Source organism: Taudactylus pleione, unplaced genomic scaffold (assembly GCF_031769625.1).
Source record: "Taudactylus pleione unplaced genomic scaffold, aTauple2 ptg000620l, whole genome shotgun sequence".
In the NCBI taxonomy this organism is placed as follows: domain Eukaryota; kingdom Metazoa; phylum Chordata; class Amphibia; order Anura; family Myobatrachidae; genus Taudactylus; species Taudactylus pleione.
Window position 1 is genome coordinate 38,319 of NW_028285022.1, and position 19,395 is coordinate 57,713.

Genomic DNA, 19,395 nt, shown 5'->3' on the forward strand with positions numbered 1-19,395 from the left:
CTGAGAGTGAGGGGACACCGGGACTGTCTGTATTACATGTGTCCTGAGAGTGAGGGGACACTGGGACTGTCTGTATTACATGTGTCCTGAGAGTGAGGGGACACTGGGACTGTCTGTATTACATGTGTCCTGAGAGTGAGGGGACACCGGGACTGTCTGTACTACATGTGTCCTGAGAGTGGGGGGACACCGGGACTGTCTGTATTACATGTATCCTGAGAGTGAGGAGATACAGGACTGTCTGTATCACGTGTCCTGAGAGTGAGGAGATACAGGACTGTCTGTATCACGTGTCCTGAGAGTGAGGAGACACTGGGACTGTCTGTATTACATGTGTCCTGAGAGTGAGGGGACACCGGGACTGTCTGTACTACATGTGTCCTGAGAGTGAGGGGACACAGGACTGTCTGTATTACATGTGTCCTGAGAGTGAGGAGATACAGGACTGTCTGTATCACGTGTCCTGAGAGTGAGGAGATACAGGACTGTCTGTATCACGTGTCCTGAGAGTGAGGAGACACTGGGACTGTCTGTATTACATGTGTCCTGAGAGTGAGGGGACACTGGGACTGTCTGTATTACATGTGTCCTGAGAGTGAGGAGATACAGGACTGTCTGTATCACGTGTCCTGAGAGTGAGGAGACACTGGGACTGTCTGTATTACATGTGTCCTGAGAGTGAGGGGACACTGGGACTGTCTGTATTACATGTGACCTGAGAGTGAGGGGACACCGGGACTGTCTGTATTACATGTGTCCTGAGAGTGAGGAGACACAGGACTGTCGGTATTACATGTGTCCTGAGAGTGAGGGGACACTGGGACTGTCTGTATTACATGTGTCCTGAGAGTGAGGAGATACAGGACTGTCTGTATCACGTGTCCTGAGAGTGAGGAGACACTGGGACTGTCTGTATTACATGTGTCCTGAGAGTGAGGGGACACTGGGACTGTCTGTATTACATGTGACCTGAGAGTGAGGGGACACCGGGACTGTCTGTATTACATGTGTCCTGAGAGTGAGGAGACACAGGACTGTCGGTATTACATGTGTCCTGAGAGTGAGGGGACACTGGGACTGTCTGTATTACATGTGTCCTGAGAGTGAGGATATACAGGACTGCCTGTATCACGTGTCCTGAGAGTGAGGGAGACACAGGACTGTCTGTATTACATGTGTCCAGAGAGTGAGGGAACATCAGGACTGTCTGTATTACATGTGTCCTGAGAGTGAGGGAACATCAGGACTGTCTGTATTACATGTGTCCTGAGAGTGAGGGGACACTGGGACTGTCTGTATTACATGTGTCCTGAGAGTGAAGGGACACCGGGACTGTCTGTATTACATGTGTGCTATGAGTGAGGGGACACCGGGACTGTCTGTATTACATGTGTGCTATGAGTGAGGGGACACCGGGACTGTCTGTATTACATGTGTCCTGAGAGTGAGGCGACACCGGGACTGTCTGTATTACATGTGTCCTGAGAGTGAGGGGACACCGGGACTGTCTGTATTACATGTGTCCTGAGAGTGAGGGGACACCGGGACTGTCTGTATTACATGTGTCCTGAGAGTGAGGGGACACTGGGACTGTCTGTATTACATGTGTCCTGAGAGTGAGGGGACACCGGGACTGTCTGTACTACATGTGTCCTGAGAGTGAGGGGACACCAGGACTGTCTGTATTACATGTGTCCTGAGAGTGAGGGGACACCGGACTGTCTGTATTACATGTGTCCTGAGAGTGAGGGGACACCGGGACTGTCTGTATTACATGTGTCCTGAGAGTGAGGGGACATCGGGACTGTCTGTATTACATGTGTCCTGAGAGTGAGGTGACACCGGGACTGTCTGTATTACATGTGTCCTGAGAGTGAGGGGACACCGGGACTGTCTGTATTACATGTGTCCTGAGAGTGAGGGGACACTGGGACTGTCTTTACTACATGTGTCCTGAGAGTGAGGGGACACCGGGACTGTCTGTATTACATGTGTCCTGAGAGTGAGGGGCCCCCGGGACTGTCTGTACTACATGTGTCCTGAGAGTGGGGGGACACCGGGACTGTCTGTATTACATGTGTCCTAAGAGTAAGGAGATACAGGACTGTCTGTATCACGTGTCCTGAGAGTGAGGGGACTCCGGGACTGTCTGTATCACGTGTCCTGAGAGTGAGGAGATACAGGACTGTCTGGTTTACATGTGTCCTGAGAGTGAGGGGACACCGGGACTGTCTGTATTACATGTGTCCTGAGAGTGAGGAGATACAGGACTGTCTGTATTACATGTGTCCTGAGAGTGAGGCGACACCGGGACTGTCTGTATTACATGTGTCCTGAGAGTGGGGGGACACCGAGACTGTCTGTATTACATGTGTCCTGAGAGTGAGGGGACACCGGGACTGTCTGTATTACATGTGTCCTGAGAGTGAGGGGACACTGGGACTGTCTGTATTACATGTGTCCTGAGAGTGAGGAGATACAGGACTGTCTGTATTACATGAGTCCTGAGAGTGAGGCGACACCGGGACTGTCTGTATTACATGTGTCCTGAGAGTGAGGCTACACCGGGACTGTCTGTATTACATGTGTCCTGAGAGTGAGGGGACATCGGGACTGTCTGTATTACACGTGTCCTGAGAGAGAGGGGACACTGGGACTGTCTGTATTATATGTGTCCTGAGAGTGAGGGAAGATCAGGACTGTCTGTATTACATGTGTCCTGAGAGTGAGGAGATACAGGACTGTCTGTATTACATGTGTCCTGAGAGTGAGGGGACACTGGGACTGTCTGTATTACTTGTGTCCTGAGAGTGAGGCGACACCTGGACTGTCTGTATTACATGTGTCCTGAGAGTGAGGAGATACACGACTGTCTGTATTACATGTGTCCTGAGTGTGAGGTGACACCAGGACTATCTGTATTACATGTGTCCTGAGAGTGAGGAGATACAGGACTGTCTGTATTACATGTGTCCTGAGAGTGAGGCGACACCGGGACTGTCTGTATTACATGTGTCCTGAGAGTGAGGAGATACAGGACTGTCTGTATCACGTGTCCTGAGAGTGAGGAGACACTGGGACTGTCTGTATTACATGTGTCCTGAGAGTGAGGGGACACTGGGACTGTCTGTATTACATGTGTCCTGAGAGTGAGGAGATACAGGACTGTCTGTATCACGTGTCCTGAGAGTGAGGAGACACTGGGACTGTCTGTATTACATGTGTCCTGAGAGTGAGGGGACACTGGGACTGTCTGTATTACATGTGTCCTGAGAGTGAGGGGACACCGGGACTGTCTGTATTACATGTGTGCTATGAGTGAAGGGACACCGGGACTGTCTGTATTACATGTGTGCTATGAGTGAGGGGACACCGGGACTGTCTGTATTACATGTGTCCTGAGAGTGAGGCGACACCGGGACTGTCTGTATTACATGTATCCTGAGAGTGAGGGGACACCGGGACTGTCTGTACTACATGTGTCCTGAGAGTGGGGGGACACCGGGACTGTCTGTATTACATGTGTCCTGAGAGTGAGGAGATACAGGACTGTCTGTATCACGTGTCCTGAGAGTGAGGGGACACAGGACTGTCTGTATTACATGTGTCCTGAGAGTGAGGAGATACAGGACTGTCTGTATCACGTGTCCTGAGAGTGAGGAGATACAGGACTGTCTGTATCACGTGTCCTGAGAGTGAGGAGACACTGGGACTGTCTGTATTACATGTGTCCTGAGAGTGAGGGGACACTGGGACTGTCTGTATTACATGTGTCCTGAGAGTGAGGAGATACAGGACTGTCTGTATCACGTGTCCTGAGAGTGAGGAGACACTGGGACTGTCTGTATTACATGTGTCCTGAGAGTGAGGGGACACTGGGACTGTCTGTATTACATGTGACCTGAGAGTGAGGGGACACCGGGACTTTCTGTATTACATGTGTCCTGAGAGTGAGGAGACACAGGACTGTCGGTATTACATGTGTCCTGAGAGTGAGGGGACACTGGGACTGTCTGTATTACATGTGTCCTGAGAGTGAGGAGATACAGGACTGTCTGTATCACGTGTCCTGAGAGTGAGGAGACACTGGGATTGTCTGTATTACATGTGTCCTGAGAGTGAGGGAACACTGGGACTGTCTGTATTACATGTGACCTGAGAGTGAGGGGACACCGGGACTGTCTGTATTACATGTGTCCTGAGAGTGAGGGGACACTGGGACTGTCTGTATTACATGTGTCCTGAGAGTGAGGATATACAGGACTGCCTGTATCACGTGTCCTGAGAGTGAGGCAACACCAGGACTGTCTGTATTACATGTGTCCTGAGAGTGAGGCAAGACCAGGACTGTCTGTAATACATGTGTCCTGAGAGTGAGGGAGACACAGGACTGTCTGTATTACATGTGTCCTGAGAGTGAGGGAACATCAGGACTGTCTGTATTACATGTGTCCTGAGAGTGAGGGAACATCAGGACTGTCTGTATTACATGTGTCCTGAGAGTGAGGGGACACTGGGACTGTCTGTATTACATGTGTCCTGAGAGTGAAGGGACACCGGGACTGTCTGTATTACATTTGTGCTATGAGTGAGGGGACACCGGGACTGTCTGTATTACATGTGTGCTATGAGTGAGGGGACACCGGGACTGTCTGTATTACATGTGTCCTGAGAGTGAGGCGACACCGGGACTGTCTGTATTACATGTGTCCTGAGAGTGAGGGGACACCGGGACTGTCTGTATTACATGTGTCCTGAGAGTGAGGGGACACCGGGACTGTCTGTATTACATGTGTCCTGAGAGTGAGGGGACACTGGGACTGTCTGTATTACATGTGTCCTGAGAGTGAGGGGACACCGGGACTGTCTGTACTACATGTGTCCTGAGAGTGAGGGGACACCAGGACTGTCTGTATTACATGTGTCCTGAGAGTGAGGGGACACCGGACTGTCTGTATTACATGTGTCCTGAGAGTGAGGGGACACCGGGACTGTCTGTATTACATGTGTCCTGAGAGTGAGGGGACATCGGGACTGTCTGTATTACATGTGTCCTGAGAGTGAGGGAACACCGGGACTGTCTGTATTACATGTGTCCTGAGAGTGAGGGGACACTGGGACTGTCTTTATTACATGTGTCCTGAGAGTGAGGGGACACCGGGACTGTCTGTATTACATGTGTCCTGAGAGTGAGGGGCCCTCGGGACTGTCTGTACTACATGTGTCCTGAGAGTGGGGGGACACCGGGACTGTCTGTATTACATGTGTCCTAAGAGTAAGGAGATACAGGACTGTCTGTATCACATGTCCTGAGAGTGAGGGGACTCCGGGACTGTCTGTATCACGTGTCCTGAGAGTGAGGAGATACAGGACTGTCTGGTTTACATGTGTCCTGAGAGTGAGGGGACACCGGGACTGTCTGTATTACATGTGTCCTGAGAGTGAGGAGATACAGGACTGTCTGTATTACATGTGTCCTGAGAGTGAGGCGACACCGGGACTGTCTGTATTACATGTGTCCTGAGAGTGGGGGGACACCGAGACTGTCTGTATTACATGTGTCCTGAGAGTGAGGGGACATCGGGACTGTCTGTATTACATGTGTCCTGAGAGTGAGGGGACACTGGGACTGTCTGTATTACATGTGTCCTGAGAGTGAGGAGATACAGGACTGTCTGTATCACGTGTCCTGAGAGTGAGGAGACACTGGGACTGTCTGTATCATGTGTCCTGAGAGTGAGGAGACACTGGGACTGTCTGTATTACATGTGTCCTGAGAGTGAGGGGACACTGGGACTGTCTGTATTACATGTGTCCTGAGAGTGAGGAGATACAGGACTGTCTGTATCACGTGTCCTGAGAGTGAGGAGACACTGGGACTGTCTGTATTACATGTGTCCTGAGAGTGAGGGGACACTGGGACTGTCTGTATTACATGTGACCTGAGAGTGAGGGGACACCGGGACTTTCTGTATTACATGTGTCCTGAGAGTGAGGAGACACAGGACTGTCGGTATTACATGTGTCCTGAGAGTGAGGGGACACTGGGACTGTCTGTATTACATGTGTCCTGAGAGTGAGGAGATACAGGACTGTCTGTATCACGTGTCCTGAGAGTGAGGAGACACTGGGATTGTCTGTATTACATGTGTCCTGAGAGTGAGGGGACACTGGGACTGTCTGTATTACATGTGACCTGAGAGTGAGGGGACACCGGGACTGTCTGTATTACATGTGTCCTGAGAGTGAGGAGACACAGGACTGTCGGTATTACATGTGTCCTGAGAGTGAGGGGACACTGGGACTGTCTGTATTACATGTGTCCTGAGAGTGAGGATATACAGGACTGCCTGTATCACGTGTCCTGAGAGTGAGGCAACACCAGGACTGTCTGTATTACATGTGTCCTGAGAGTGAGGCAACACCAGGACTGTCTGTAATACATGTGTCCTGAGAGTGAGGGGACACTGGGACTGTCTGTATTACATGTGTCCTGAGAGTGAAGGGACACCGGGACTGTCTGTATTACATTTGTGCTATGAGTGAGGGGACACCGGGACTGTCTGTATTACATGTGTGCTATGAGTGAGGGGACACCGGGACTGTCTGTATTACATGTGTCCTGAGAGTGAGGCGACACCGGGACTGTCTGTATTACATGTGTCCTGAGAGTGAGGGGACACCGGGACTGTCTGTATTACATGTGTCCTGAGAGTGAGGGGACACCGGGACTGTCTGTATTACATGTGTCCTGAGAGTGAGGGGACACTGGGACTGTCTGTATTACATGTGTCCTGAGAGTGAGGGGACACCGGGACTGTCTGTACTACATGTGTCCTGAGAGTGAGGGGACACCAGGACTGTCTGTATTACATGTGTCCTGAGAGTGAGGGGACACCGGACTGTCTGTATTACATGTGTCCTGAGAGTGAGGGGACACCGGGACTGTCTGTATTACATGTGTCCTGAGAGTGAGGGGACATCGGGACTGTCTGTATTACATGTGTCCTGAGAGTGAGGTGACACCGGGACTGTCTGTATTACATGTGTCCTGAGAGTGAGGGAACACCGGGACTGTCTGTATTACATGTGTCCTGAGAGTGAGGGGACACCGGGACTGTCTGTATTACATGTGTCCTGAGAGTGAGGGGCCCTCGGGACTGTCTGTACTACATGTGTCCTGAGAGTGGGGGGACACCGGGACTGTCTGTATTACATGTGTCCTAAGAGTAAGGAGATACAGGACTGTCTGTATCACGTGTCCTGAGAGTGAGGGGACTCCGGGACTGTCTGTATCACGTGTCCTGAGAGTGAGGAGATACAGGACTGTCTGGTTTACATGTGTCCTGAGAGTGAGGGGACACCGGGACTGTCTGTATTACATGTGTCCTGAGAGTGAGGAGATACAGGACTGTCTGTATTACATGTGTCCTGAGAGTGAGGCGACACCGGGACTGTCTGTATTACATGTGTCCTGAGAGTGGGGGGACACCGAGACTGTCTGTATTACATGTGTCCTGAGAGTGAGGGGACATCGGGACTGTCTGTATTACATGTGTCCTGAGAGTGAGGGGACACTGGGACTGTCTGTATTACATGTGTCCTGAGAGTGAGGAGATACAGGACTGTCTGTATTACATGAGTCCTGAGAGTGAGGCGACACCGGGACTGTCTGTATTACATGTGTCCTGAGAGTGAGGCTACACCGGGACTGTCTGTATTACATGTGTCCTGAGAGTGAGGGGAAATCGGGACTGTCTGTATTACACGTGTCCTGAGAGAGAGGGGACACTGGGACTGTCTGTATTATATGTGTCCTGAGAGTGAGGGAAGATCAGGACTGTCTGTATTACATGTGTCCTGAGAGTGAGGAGATACAGGACTGTCTGTATTACATGTGTCCTGAGAGTGAGGGGACACTGGGACTGTCTGTATTACTTGTGTCCTGAGAGTGAGGCGACACCTGGACTGTCTGTATTACATGTGTCCTGAGAGTGAGGAGATACACGACTGTCTGTATTACATGTGTCCTGAGTGTGAGGTGACACCAGGACTATCTGTATTACATGTGTCCTGAGAGTGAGGAGATACAGGACTGTCTGTATTACATGTGTCCTGAGAGTGAGGCGACACCGGGACTGTCTGTATTACATGTGTCCTGAAAGTGAGGAGATACAGGACTGTCTGTATTACATGTGTCCTGAGAGTGAGGCGACACCGGGACTGTCTGTATTACATGTGTCCTGAGAGTGAGGAGATACAGGACTGTCTGTATCACGTGTCCTGAGAGTGAGGAGACACTGGGACTGTCTGTATTACATGTGTCCTGAGAGTGAGGGGACACTGGGACTGTCTGTATTACATGTGTCCTGAGAGTGAGGAGATACAGGACTGTCTGTATCACGTGTCCTGAGAGTGAGGAGACACTGGGACTGTCTGTATTACATGTGTCCTGAGAGTGAGGGGACACTGGGACTGTCTGTATTACATGTGACCTGAGAGTGAGGGGACACCGGGACTGTCTGTATTACATGTGTCCTGAGAGTGAGGAGACACAGGACTGTCGGTATTACATGTGTCCTGAGAGTGAGGGGACACTGGGACTGTCTGTATTACATGTGTCCTGAGAGTGAGGCAACACCAGGACTGTCTGTATTACATGTGTCCTGAGAGTGAGGCAACACCAGGACTGTCTGTATTACATGTGTCCTGAGAGTGAGGGAACATCAGGACTGTCTGTATTACATGTGTCCTGAGAGTGAGGGGACACTGGGACTGTCTGTATTACATGTGTCCTGAGAGTGAGGGGACACTGGGACTGTATGTATTACATGTGTCCTGAGAGTGAGGAGATACAGGACTGTCTGTATTACATGTGTCCTGAGAGTGAGGGAACATCAGGACTGTCTGTATTACATGTGTCCTGAGAGTGAGGGGACACCGGGACTGTCTGTACTACATGTGTCCTGAGAGTGGGGGGACACCGGGACTGTCTGTATTACATGTGTCCTGAGAGTGAGGAGATACAGGACTGTCTGTATCACGTGTCCTGAGAGTGAGGGGACACAGGACTGTCTGTATTACATGAGTCCTGAGAGTGAGGAGATACAGGACTATCTGTATCACGTGTCCTGAGAGTGAGGAGACACTGGGACTGTCTGTATTACATGTGTCCTGAGAGTGAGGCGACACCTGGACTGTCTGTATTACATGTGTCCTGAGAGTGAGGAGATACACGACTGTCTGTATTACATGTGTCCTGAGTGTGAGGTGACACCAGGACTATCTGTATTACATGTGTCCTGAGAGTGAGGAGATACAGGACTGTCTGTATTACATGTGTCCTGAGAGTGAGGCGACACCGGGACTGTCTGTATTACATGTGTCCTGAAAGTGAGGAGATACAGGACTGTCTGTATTACATGTGTCCTGAGAGTGAGGCGACACCGGGACTGTCTGTATTACATGTGTCCTGAGAGTGAGGAGATACAGGACTGTCTGTATCACGTGTCCTGAGAGTGAGGAGACACTGGGACTGTCTGTATTACATGTGTCCTGAGAGTGAGGGGACACTGGGACTGTCTGTATTACATGTGTCCTGAGAGTGAGGAAAATACAGGACTGTCTGTATCACGTGTCCTGAGAGTGAGGAGACACTGGGACTGTCTGTATTACATGTGTCCTGAGAGTGAGGGGACACTGGGACTGTCTGTATTACATGTGACCTGAGAGTGAGGGGACACCGGGACTGTCTGTATTACATGTGTCCTGAGAGTGAGGAGACACAGGACTGTCGGTATTACATGTGTCCTGAGAGTGAGGGGACACTGGGACTGTCTGTATTACATGTGTCCTGAGAGTGAGGCAACACCAGGACTGTCTGTATAACATGTGTCCTGAGAGTGAGGCAACACCAGGACTGTCTGTATTACATGTGTCCTGAGAGTGAGGGAACATCAGGACTGTCTGTATTACATGTGTCCTGAGAGTGAGGGGACACTGGGACTGTCTGTATTACATGTGTCCTGAGAGTGAGGGGACACTGGGACTGTATGTATTACATGTGTCCTGAGAGTGAGGAGATACAGGACTGTCTGTATTACATGTGTCCTGAGAGTGAGGGAACATCAGGACTGTCTGTATTACATGTGTCCTGAGAGTGAGGGGACACCGGGACTGTCTGTACTACATGTGTCCTGAGAGTGGGGGGACACCGGGACTGTCTGTATTACATGTGTCCTGAGAGTGAGGAGATACAGGACTGTCTGTATCACGTGTCCTGAGAGTGAGGGGACACAGGACTGTCTGTATTACATGTGTCCTGAGAGTGAGGAGATACAGGACTGTCTGTATCACGTGTCCTGAGAGTGAGGAGACACTGGGACTGTCTGTATTACATGTGTCCTGAGAGTGAGGCGACACCGGGACTGTCTGTATTACATGTGTCCTGAGAGTGAGGAGACACTGGGACTGTCTGTATTACATGTGTCCTGAGAGTGAGGCGACACCGGGACTGTCTGTATTACATGTGTCCTGAGAGTGAGGGGACACCGGGACTGTCTGTATTACATGTGTCCTGAGAGTGAGGGGACACTGGGACTGTCTGTATTACATGTGTCCTGAGAGTGAGGGGACACTGGGACTGTCTGTATTACATGTGTCCTGAGAGTGAGGGAACACCGGGACTGTCTGTATTACATGTGTCCTGAGAGTGGTGGGACACCGGGACTGTCTGTATTACATGTGTCCTGAGAGTGAGGAGATACAGGACTGTCTGTATCACGTGTCCTGAGAGTGAGGGGACACAGGACTGTCTGTATTACATGTGTCCTGAGAGTGAGGAGATACAGGACTGTCTGTATCACGTGTCCTGAGAGTGAGGAGATACAGGACTGTCTGTATCACGTGTCCTGAGAGTGAGGAGACACTGGGACTGTCTGTATTACATGTGTCCTGAGAGTGAGGGGACACTGGGACTGTCTGTATTACATGTGTCCTGAGAGTGAGGAGATACAGGACTGTCTGTATCACGTGTCCTGAGAGTGAGGAGACACTGGGACTGTCTGTATTACATGTGTCCTGAGAGTGAGGGGACACTGGGACTGTCTGTATTACATGTGACCTGAGAGTGAGGGGACACCGGGACTGTCTGTAGTACATGTGTCCTGAGAGTGAGGAGACACAGGACTGTCGGTATTACATGTGTCCTGAGAGTGAGGGGACACTGGGACTGTCTGTATTACATGTGTCCTGAGAGTGAGGAGATACAGGACTGTCTGTATCACGTGTCCTGAGAGTGAGGAGACACTGGGACTGTCTGTATTACATGTGTCCTGAGAGTGAGGGGACACTGGGACTGTCTGTATTACATGTGACCTGAGATTGAGGGGACACCGGGACTGTCTGTATTACATGTGTCCTGAGAGTGAGGAGACACAGGACTGTCGGTATTACATGTGTCCTGAGAGTGAGGGGACACTGGGACTGTCTGTATTACATGTGTCCTGAGAGTGAGGATATACAGGACTGCCTGTATCACGTGTCCTGAGAGTGAGGCAACACCAGGACTGTCTGTATTACATGTGTCCTGAGAGTGAGGCAACACCAGGACTGTCTGTAATACATGTGTCCTGAGAGTGAGGGAGACACAGGACTGTCTGTATTACATGTGTCCTGAGAGTGAGGGAACATCAGGACTGTCTGTATTACATGTGTCCTGAGAGTGAGAGAACATCAGGACTGTCTGTATTACATGTGTCCTGAGAGTGAGGGGACACTGGGACTGTCTGTATAACATGTGTCCTGAGAGTGAAGGGACACCGGGACTGTCTGTATTACATGTGTGCTATGAGTGAGGGGACACCGGGACTGTCTGTATTACATGTGTGCTATGAGTGAGGGGACACCAGGACTGTCTGTATTACATGTGTCCTGAGAGTGAGGCGACACCGGGACTGTCTGTATTACATGTGTCCTGAGAGTGAGGGGACACCGGGACTGTCTGTATTACATGTGTCCTGAGAGTGAGGGGACACTGGGACTGTCTGTATTACATGTGTCCTGAGAGTGAGGGGACACCGGCACTGTCTGTACTACATGTGTCCTGAGAGTGAGGGGACACCAGGACTGTCTGTATTACATGTGTCCTGAGAGTGAGGGGACACCGGACTGTCTGTATTACATGTGTCCTGAGAGTGAGGGGACACCGGACTGTCTGTATTACATGTGTCCTGAGAGTGAGGGGACACCGGGACTGTCTGTATTACATGTGTCCTGAGAGTGAGGGGACATCGGGACTGTCTGTATTACATGTGTCCTGAGAGTGAGGTGACACCGGGACTGTCTGTATTACATGTGTCCTGAGAGTGAGGCAACACCAGGACTGTCTGTATTACATGTGTCCTGAGAGTGAGGCAACACCAGGACTGTCTGTATTACATGTGTCCTGAGAGTGGGGGGACACCGAGACTGTCTGTATTACATGTGTCCTGAGAGTGAGGGGACATCGGGACTGTCTGTATTACATGTGTCCTGAGAGTGAGGGGACACTGGGACTGTCTGTATTACATGTGTCCTGAGAGTGAGGAGATACAGGACTGTCTGTATTACATGAGTCCTGAGAGTGAGGCGACACCGGGACTGTCTGTATTACATGTGTCCTGAGAGTGAGGCTACACCGGGACTGTCTGTATTACATGTGTCCTGAGAGTGAGGGGACATCGGGACTGTCTGTATTACACGTGTCCTGAGAGAGAGGGGACACTGGGACTGTCTGTATTATATGTGTCCTGAGAGTGAGGGAAGATCAGGACTGTCTGTATTACATGTGTCCTGAGAGTGAGGAGATACAGGACTGTCTGTATTACATGTGTCCTGAGAGTGAGGGGACACTGGGACTGTCTGTATTACTTGTGTCCTGAGAGTGAGGCGACACCTGGACTGTCTGTATTACATGTGTCCTGAGAGTGAGGAGATACACGACTGTCTGTATTACATGTGTCCTGAGTGTGAGGTGACACCAGGACTATCTGTATTACATGTGTCCTGAGAGTGAGGAGATATAGGACTGTCTGTATTACATGTGTCCTGAGAGTGAGGCGACACCGGGACTGTCTGTATTACATGTGTCCTGAAAGTGAGGAGATACAGGACTGTCTGTATTACATGTATCCTGAGAGTGAGGCGACACCGGGACTGTCTGTATTACATGTGTCCTGAGAGTGAGGAGATACAGGACTGTCTGTATCACGTGTCCTGAGAGTGAGGAGACACTGGGACTGTCTGTATTACATGTGTCCTGAGAGTGAGGAGACACTGGGACTGTCTGTATTACATGTGTCCTGAGAGTGAGGAGATACAGGACTGTCTGTATCACGTGTCCTGAGAGTGAGGAGACACTGGGACTGTCTGTATTACATGTGTCCTGAGAGTGAGGGGACACTGGGACTGTCTGTATTACATGTGACCTGAGAGTGAGGCAACACCAGGACTGTCTGTATTACATGTGTCCTGAGAGTGAGGCAACACCAGGACTGTCTGTATTACATGTGTCCTGAGAGTGAGGGGACACAGGACTGTCTGTATTACATGTGTCCTGAGAGTGAGGAGATACAGGACTGTCTGTATCACGTGTCCTGAGAGTGAGGAGACACTGGGACTGTCTGTATTACATGTGTCCTGAGAGTGAGGCGACACCGGGACTGTCTGTATTACATGTGTCCTGAGAGTGAGGAGACACTGGGACTGTCTGTATTACATGTGTCCTGAGAGTGAGGCGACACCGGGACTGTCTGTATTACATGTGTCCTGAGAGTGAGGGGACACCGGGACTGTCTGTATTACATGTGTCCTGAGAGTGAGGGGACACTGGGACTGTCTGTATTACATGTGTCCTGAGAGTGAGGGGACACTGGGACTGTCTGTATTACATGTGTAATGAGAGTGAGGGGACACCGGGACTGTCTGTACTACATGTGTCCTGAGAGTGGGGGGACACCGGGACTGTCTGTATTACATGTGTCCTGAGAGTGAGGAGATACAGGACTGTCTGTATCACGTGTCCTGAGAGTGAGGGGACACAGGACTGTCTGTATTACATGTGTCCTGAGAGTGAGGAGATACAGGACTGTCTGTATCACGTGTCCTGAGAGTGAGGAGATACAGGACTGTCTGTATCACGTGTCCTGAGAGTGAGGAGACACTGGGACTGTCTGTATTACATGTGTCCTGAGAGTGAGGGGACACTGGGACTGTCTGTATTACATGTGTCCTGAGAGTGAGGAGATACAGGACTGTCTGTATCACGTGTCCTGAGAGTGAGGAGACACTGGGACTGTCTGTATTACATGTGTCCTGAGAGTGAGGGGACACTGGGACTATCTGTATTACATGTGACCTGAGAGTGAGGGGACACCGGGACTGTCTGTATTACATGTGTCCTGAGAGTGAGGAGACACAGGACTGTCAGTATTACATGTGTCCTGAGAGTGAGGGGACACTGGGACTGTCTGTATTACATGTGTCCTGAGAGTGAGGATATACAGGACTGCCTGTATCACATGTCCTGAGAGTGAGGCAACACCAGGACTGTCTGTATTACATGTGTCCTGAGAGTGAGGCAACACCAGGACTGTCTGTAATACATGTGTCCTGAGAGTGAGGGAGACACAGGACTGTCTGTATTACATGTGTCCTGAGAGTGAGGGAACATCAGGACTGTCTGTATTACATGTGTCCTGAGAGTGAGAGAACATCAGGACTGTCTGTATTACATGTGTCCTGAGAGTGAGGGGACACTGGGACTGTCTGTATTACATGTGTCCTGAGAGTGAAGGGACACCGGGACTGTCTGTATTACATGTGTGCTATGAGTGAGGGGACACCGGGACTGTCTGTATTACATGTGTGCTATGAGTGAGGGGACACCGGGACTGTCTGTATTACATGTGTCCTGAGAGTGAGGCGACACCGGGACTGTCTGTATTACATGTGTCCTGAGAATGAGGGGACACCGGGACTGTCTGTATTACATGTGTCCTGAGAGTGAGTGGACACTGGGACTGTCTGTATTACATGTGTCCTGAGAGTGAGGGGACACCGGCACTGTCTGTACTACATGTGTCCTGAGAGTGAGGGGACACCAGGACTGTCTGTATTACATGTGTCCTGAGAGTGAGGGGACACCGAACTGTCTGTATTACATGTGTCCTGAGAGTGAGGGGACACCGGGACTGTCTGTATTACATGTGTCCTGAGAGTGAGGGGACATCGGGACTGTCTGTATTACATGTGTCCTGAGAGTGAGGTGACACCGGGACTGTCTGTATTACATGTGTCCTGAGAGTGAGGGGACACCGGGACTGTCTGTATTACATGTGTCCTGAGAGTGAGGGGACACTGGGACTGTCTTTATTACATGTGTCCTGAGAGTGAGGGGACACCGGGACTGTCTGTATTACATGTGTCCTGAGAGTGAGGGGCCCCCGGGACTGTCTGTACTACATGTGTCCTGAGAGTGGGGGGACACCGGGACTGTCTGTATTACATGTGTCCTAAGAGTAAGGAGATACAGGACTGTCTGTATCACGTGTCCTGAGAGTGAGGGGACTCCGGGACTGTCTGTATCACGTGTCCTGAGAGTGAGGAGATACAGGACTGTCTGTATTACATGTGTCCTGAGAGTGAGGCGACACCGGGACTGTCTGTATTACATGTGTCCTGAGAGTGGGGGGACACCGAGACTGTCTGTATTACATGTGTCCTGAGAGTGAGGGGACACCGGGACTGTCTGTATTACATGTGTCCTGAGAGTGAGGAGATACAGGACTGTCTGTATTACATGAGTCCTGAGAGTGAGGAGACACCGGGACTGTCTGTATTACATGTGTCCTGAGAGTGAGGCTACACCGGGACTGTCTGTATTACATGTGTCCTGAGAGTGAGGGGACATCGGGACTGTCTGTATTACACGTGTCCTGAGAGAGAGGGGACACTGGGACTGTCTGTATTATATGTGTCCTGAGAGTGAGGGAAGATCAGGACTGTCTGTATTACATGTGTCCTGAGAGTGAGGAGATACAGGACTGTCTGTATTACATGTGTCCTGAGTGTGAGGTGACACCAGGACTATCTGTATTACATGTGTCCTGAGAGTGAGGAGATACAGGACTGTCTGTATTACATGTGTCCTGAGAGTGAGTCGACACCGGGACTGTCTGTATTACATGTGTCCTGAAAGTGAGGAGATACAGGACTGTCTGTATTACATGTGTCCTGAGAGTGAGGCGACACCGGGACTGTCTGTATTACATGTGTCCTGAGAGTGAGGAGATACAGGACTGTCTGTATCACGTGTCCTGAGAGTGAGGAGACACTGGGACTGTCTGTATTACATGTGTCCTGAGAGTGAGGGGACACTGGGACTGTCTGTATTACATGTGTCCTGAGAGTGAGGAAAATACAGGACTGTCTGTATCACGTGTCCTGAGAGTGAGGAGACACTGGGACTGTCTGTATTACATGTGTCCTGAGAGTGAGGGGACACTGGGACTGTCTGTATTACATGTGACCTGAGAGTGAGGGGACACCGGGACTGTCTGTATTACATGTGTCCTGAGAGTGAGGAGACACAGGACTGTCGGTATTACATGTGTCCTGAGAGTGAGGGGACACTGGGACTGTCTGTATTACATGTGTCCTGAGAGTGAGGCAACACCAGGACTGTCTGTATTACATGTGTCCTGAGAGTGAGGCAACACCAGGACTGTCTGTATTACATGTGTCCTGAGAGTGAGGGAACATCAGGACTGTCTGTATTACATGTGTCCTGAGAGTGAGGGGACACTGGGACTGTCTGTATTACATGTGTCCTGAGAGTGATGGGACACTGGGGTGGTCTGTACTACATGTGTCCTGATAGTGAGGGTACACTGGGACTGTCTGTATTACATGTGTCCTGAGAGTGATGGGACACTGGGGTGGTCTGTATTACATGTGTCCTGAGAGTGATGGGACACTGGGTTGGTCTGTATTACATGTGTCCTGAGAGTGAGGGGACACTGGGACTGTCTGTATTACATGTGTGCTATGAGTGAGGGGACACCGGGACTGTCTGTATTACATGTGTGCTATTAGTGAGGGGACACCGGGACTGTCTGTATTACATGTGTCCTGAGAGTGAGGGGACACCGGGACTGTCTGTATTACATGTGTGCTGAGAGTGAGGGGACTCTGGGGTGGTCTGTATTGCATGTGTCCTGAGAGTGAGGGGACACTGGGACTGTCTGTATGACATGTTTCCTGAGAGTGAGGGGACATCGGGACTGTCTGTATTACATGTGTCCTGATAGTGTGGGGACACTGGGACTGTCTGTATTACATGTCTCCTGAGAGTGAGGGGACACTGGGACTGTATGTATTACATGTGTCCTGAGAGTGAGGAGATACAGGACTGTCTGTATTACATGTGTCCTGAGAGTGAGGGAACATCAGGACTGTCTGTATTACATGTGTCCTGAGAGTGAGGAGATACAGGACTGTCTGTATCACGTGTCCTGAGAGTGAGGGAACATCAGGACTGTCTGCATTACATGTGTCCTGAGAGTGAGGGGACACTGGGACTGTCTGTATTACATGTGTCTTAAGTCGCGTACACACTAGACGGTATGTCGTCTGAATCGGCTCATCAAAGCGACACATTGCCTAGAGTGTACCCGCTATGTCACTGAAGATGTGCTCTCCCGCCTGTCGTCAGCGTCATCGCCCGTCATACCTGCATGTATGTCAGACGGGCGATGTCGTTAGCGGGGGCCATGCTGCCGACTGCAGAATCCTCTTCCTGTGATTCACTCGGTCTGTTCCTTATCTCTATATTAGAAAGTGGGAGCTGGAGTGTGTGGAGCAGCTGGACAGACTGTACCAAGAGCTGTGGAGAGGGGGTGAGATCACGCCAGCGAACATGTAACAATCCATCACCCCTCGGAGACGGCGATTACTGTGAGGGTCCTAGCACTGAGATGGAGTCCTGCCAGCTTGTGTCATGCCCAGGTGAGGACAGGTGGGCAGGCAGAGTAGCCGTGACACACCCAGGTGAGGACAGGTGGGCAGGCAGAGTAGCCGTGTCATGCCCAGGTAAGGACAGGTGGGCAGGCAGAATATCCGTGACGTGCCCAGGTGAGGACAGGTGGACAGGCAGAATATCCGTGACATGCCCAGGTGAGGACAGGTGGGCAGGCAGAATATCCGTGACACACCCAGGTGAGGACAGGTGGGCAGGCAGAATAGCCGTGACACACCCAGGTGAGGACAGGTGGGCAGGCAGAATATCCGTGACATGCCCAGGTGAGGACAGGTGGGCAGGCAGAATATCCGTGACACACCCAGGTGAGGACAGGTGGGCAGGCAGAATAGCCGTGACACACCCAGGTGAGGACAGGTGGGCAGGCAGAATATCCGTGTCATGCCCAGGTGAGGACAGGTGGGCAGGCAGAATATCCGTGACACACTCAGGTGACGACAGGTGGGCAGGCAGAATAGGTGTGTTCACGCCCAGGTGAGGACAGGTGGGCAGGCAGAATAGCCGTGACACACCCAGGTGAGGACAGGTGGGCAGGCAGAATAGCCGTGACATGCCCAGGTGAGGACAGGTGGGCAGGCAGAATAGTTGTGTTCATGCCCAGGTGAGGACAGGTGCGCAGGCAGAATAGGTGTGTATTTTGGGTATGGGAGACTCATCCTGTATAGGAATACCAGTTCCCAGTGATCCCCTTCTCAGTGATCACGTATTAGTCTCACAGGAATATTCTCTTATGATCCCGTTCCCAGTGACCACCTTGATGTATTAGTGCCATAGGAATATCAGATAATGATCCCGTTCCCAGTGACCACCTTGATGTATTAGTGCCATAGGAATATGAGATAATGATCCCGTTCCCAGTGGTCACTGTGATGTATTAGTCCCATAGGAATATCAGATAACGATCTCATTCTTAGTGGTCACTGTGACGTATTAGTCCCATAGAAATATCAGATAACGATCCCATTCTCTGTGATCACCGTGATGTATTAGTCCCATAGGAATATCAGATAACGATCCCATTCTTAGTGGTCACTGTGACGTATTAGTCCCATAGGAATATCAGATAACGATTCCATTCCCAGTGATCACCGTGATGTATTAGTCCCATAGGAAGGAATATCAGATAACGATCCCATTCTCAGTGATCACCGTGATGTATTAGTCCCATAGGAATATCAGATAACGATCCCATTCTCAGTGATCACCGTGATGTATTAGTCCCATAGGATTATCAGATAACGATCCTATTCTCAGTGATCACCGTGACGTATTAGTCCCATAGGAATATCCGATAACGATCCCATTCTCAGTCACTGTGA

The 19,395-nt window shown here is 50.6% G+C and overlaps 1 protein-coding gene across 1 annotated transcript in view; it reads left to right on the top strand.

Annotated features, from left to right (window-relative positions):
* LOC148479324 (SCO-spondin-like) overlaps positions 1 to 19,395 on the top strand; it is a gene marked incomplete at its 5' end in the record, with an annotated part of 249,345 nt that overhangs the window by 32,734 nt on the left and 197,216 nt on the right. Inside the window, one exon of the mRNA XM_088454599.1 lies at positions 17,875 to 18,045. Within this exon, the coding sequence (XP_088310725.1) occupies positions 17,875 to 18,045 (171 nt within the window). The remainder of the gene's footprint in view (positions 1 to 17,874; positions 18,046 to 19,395) is intronic.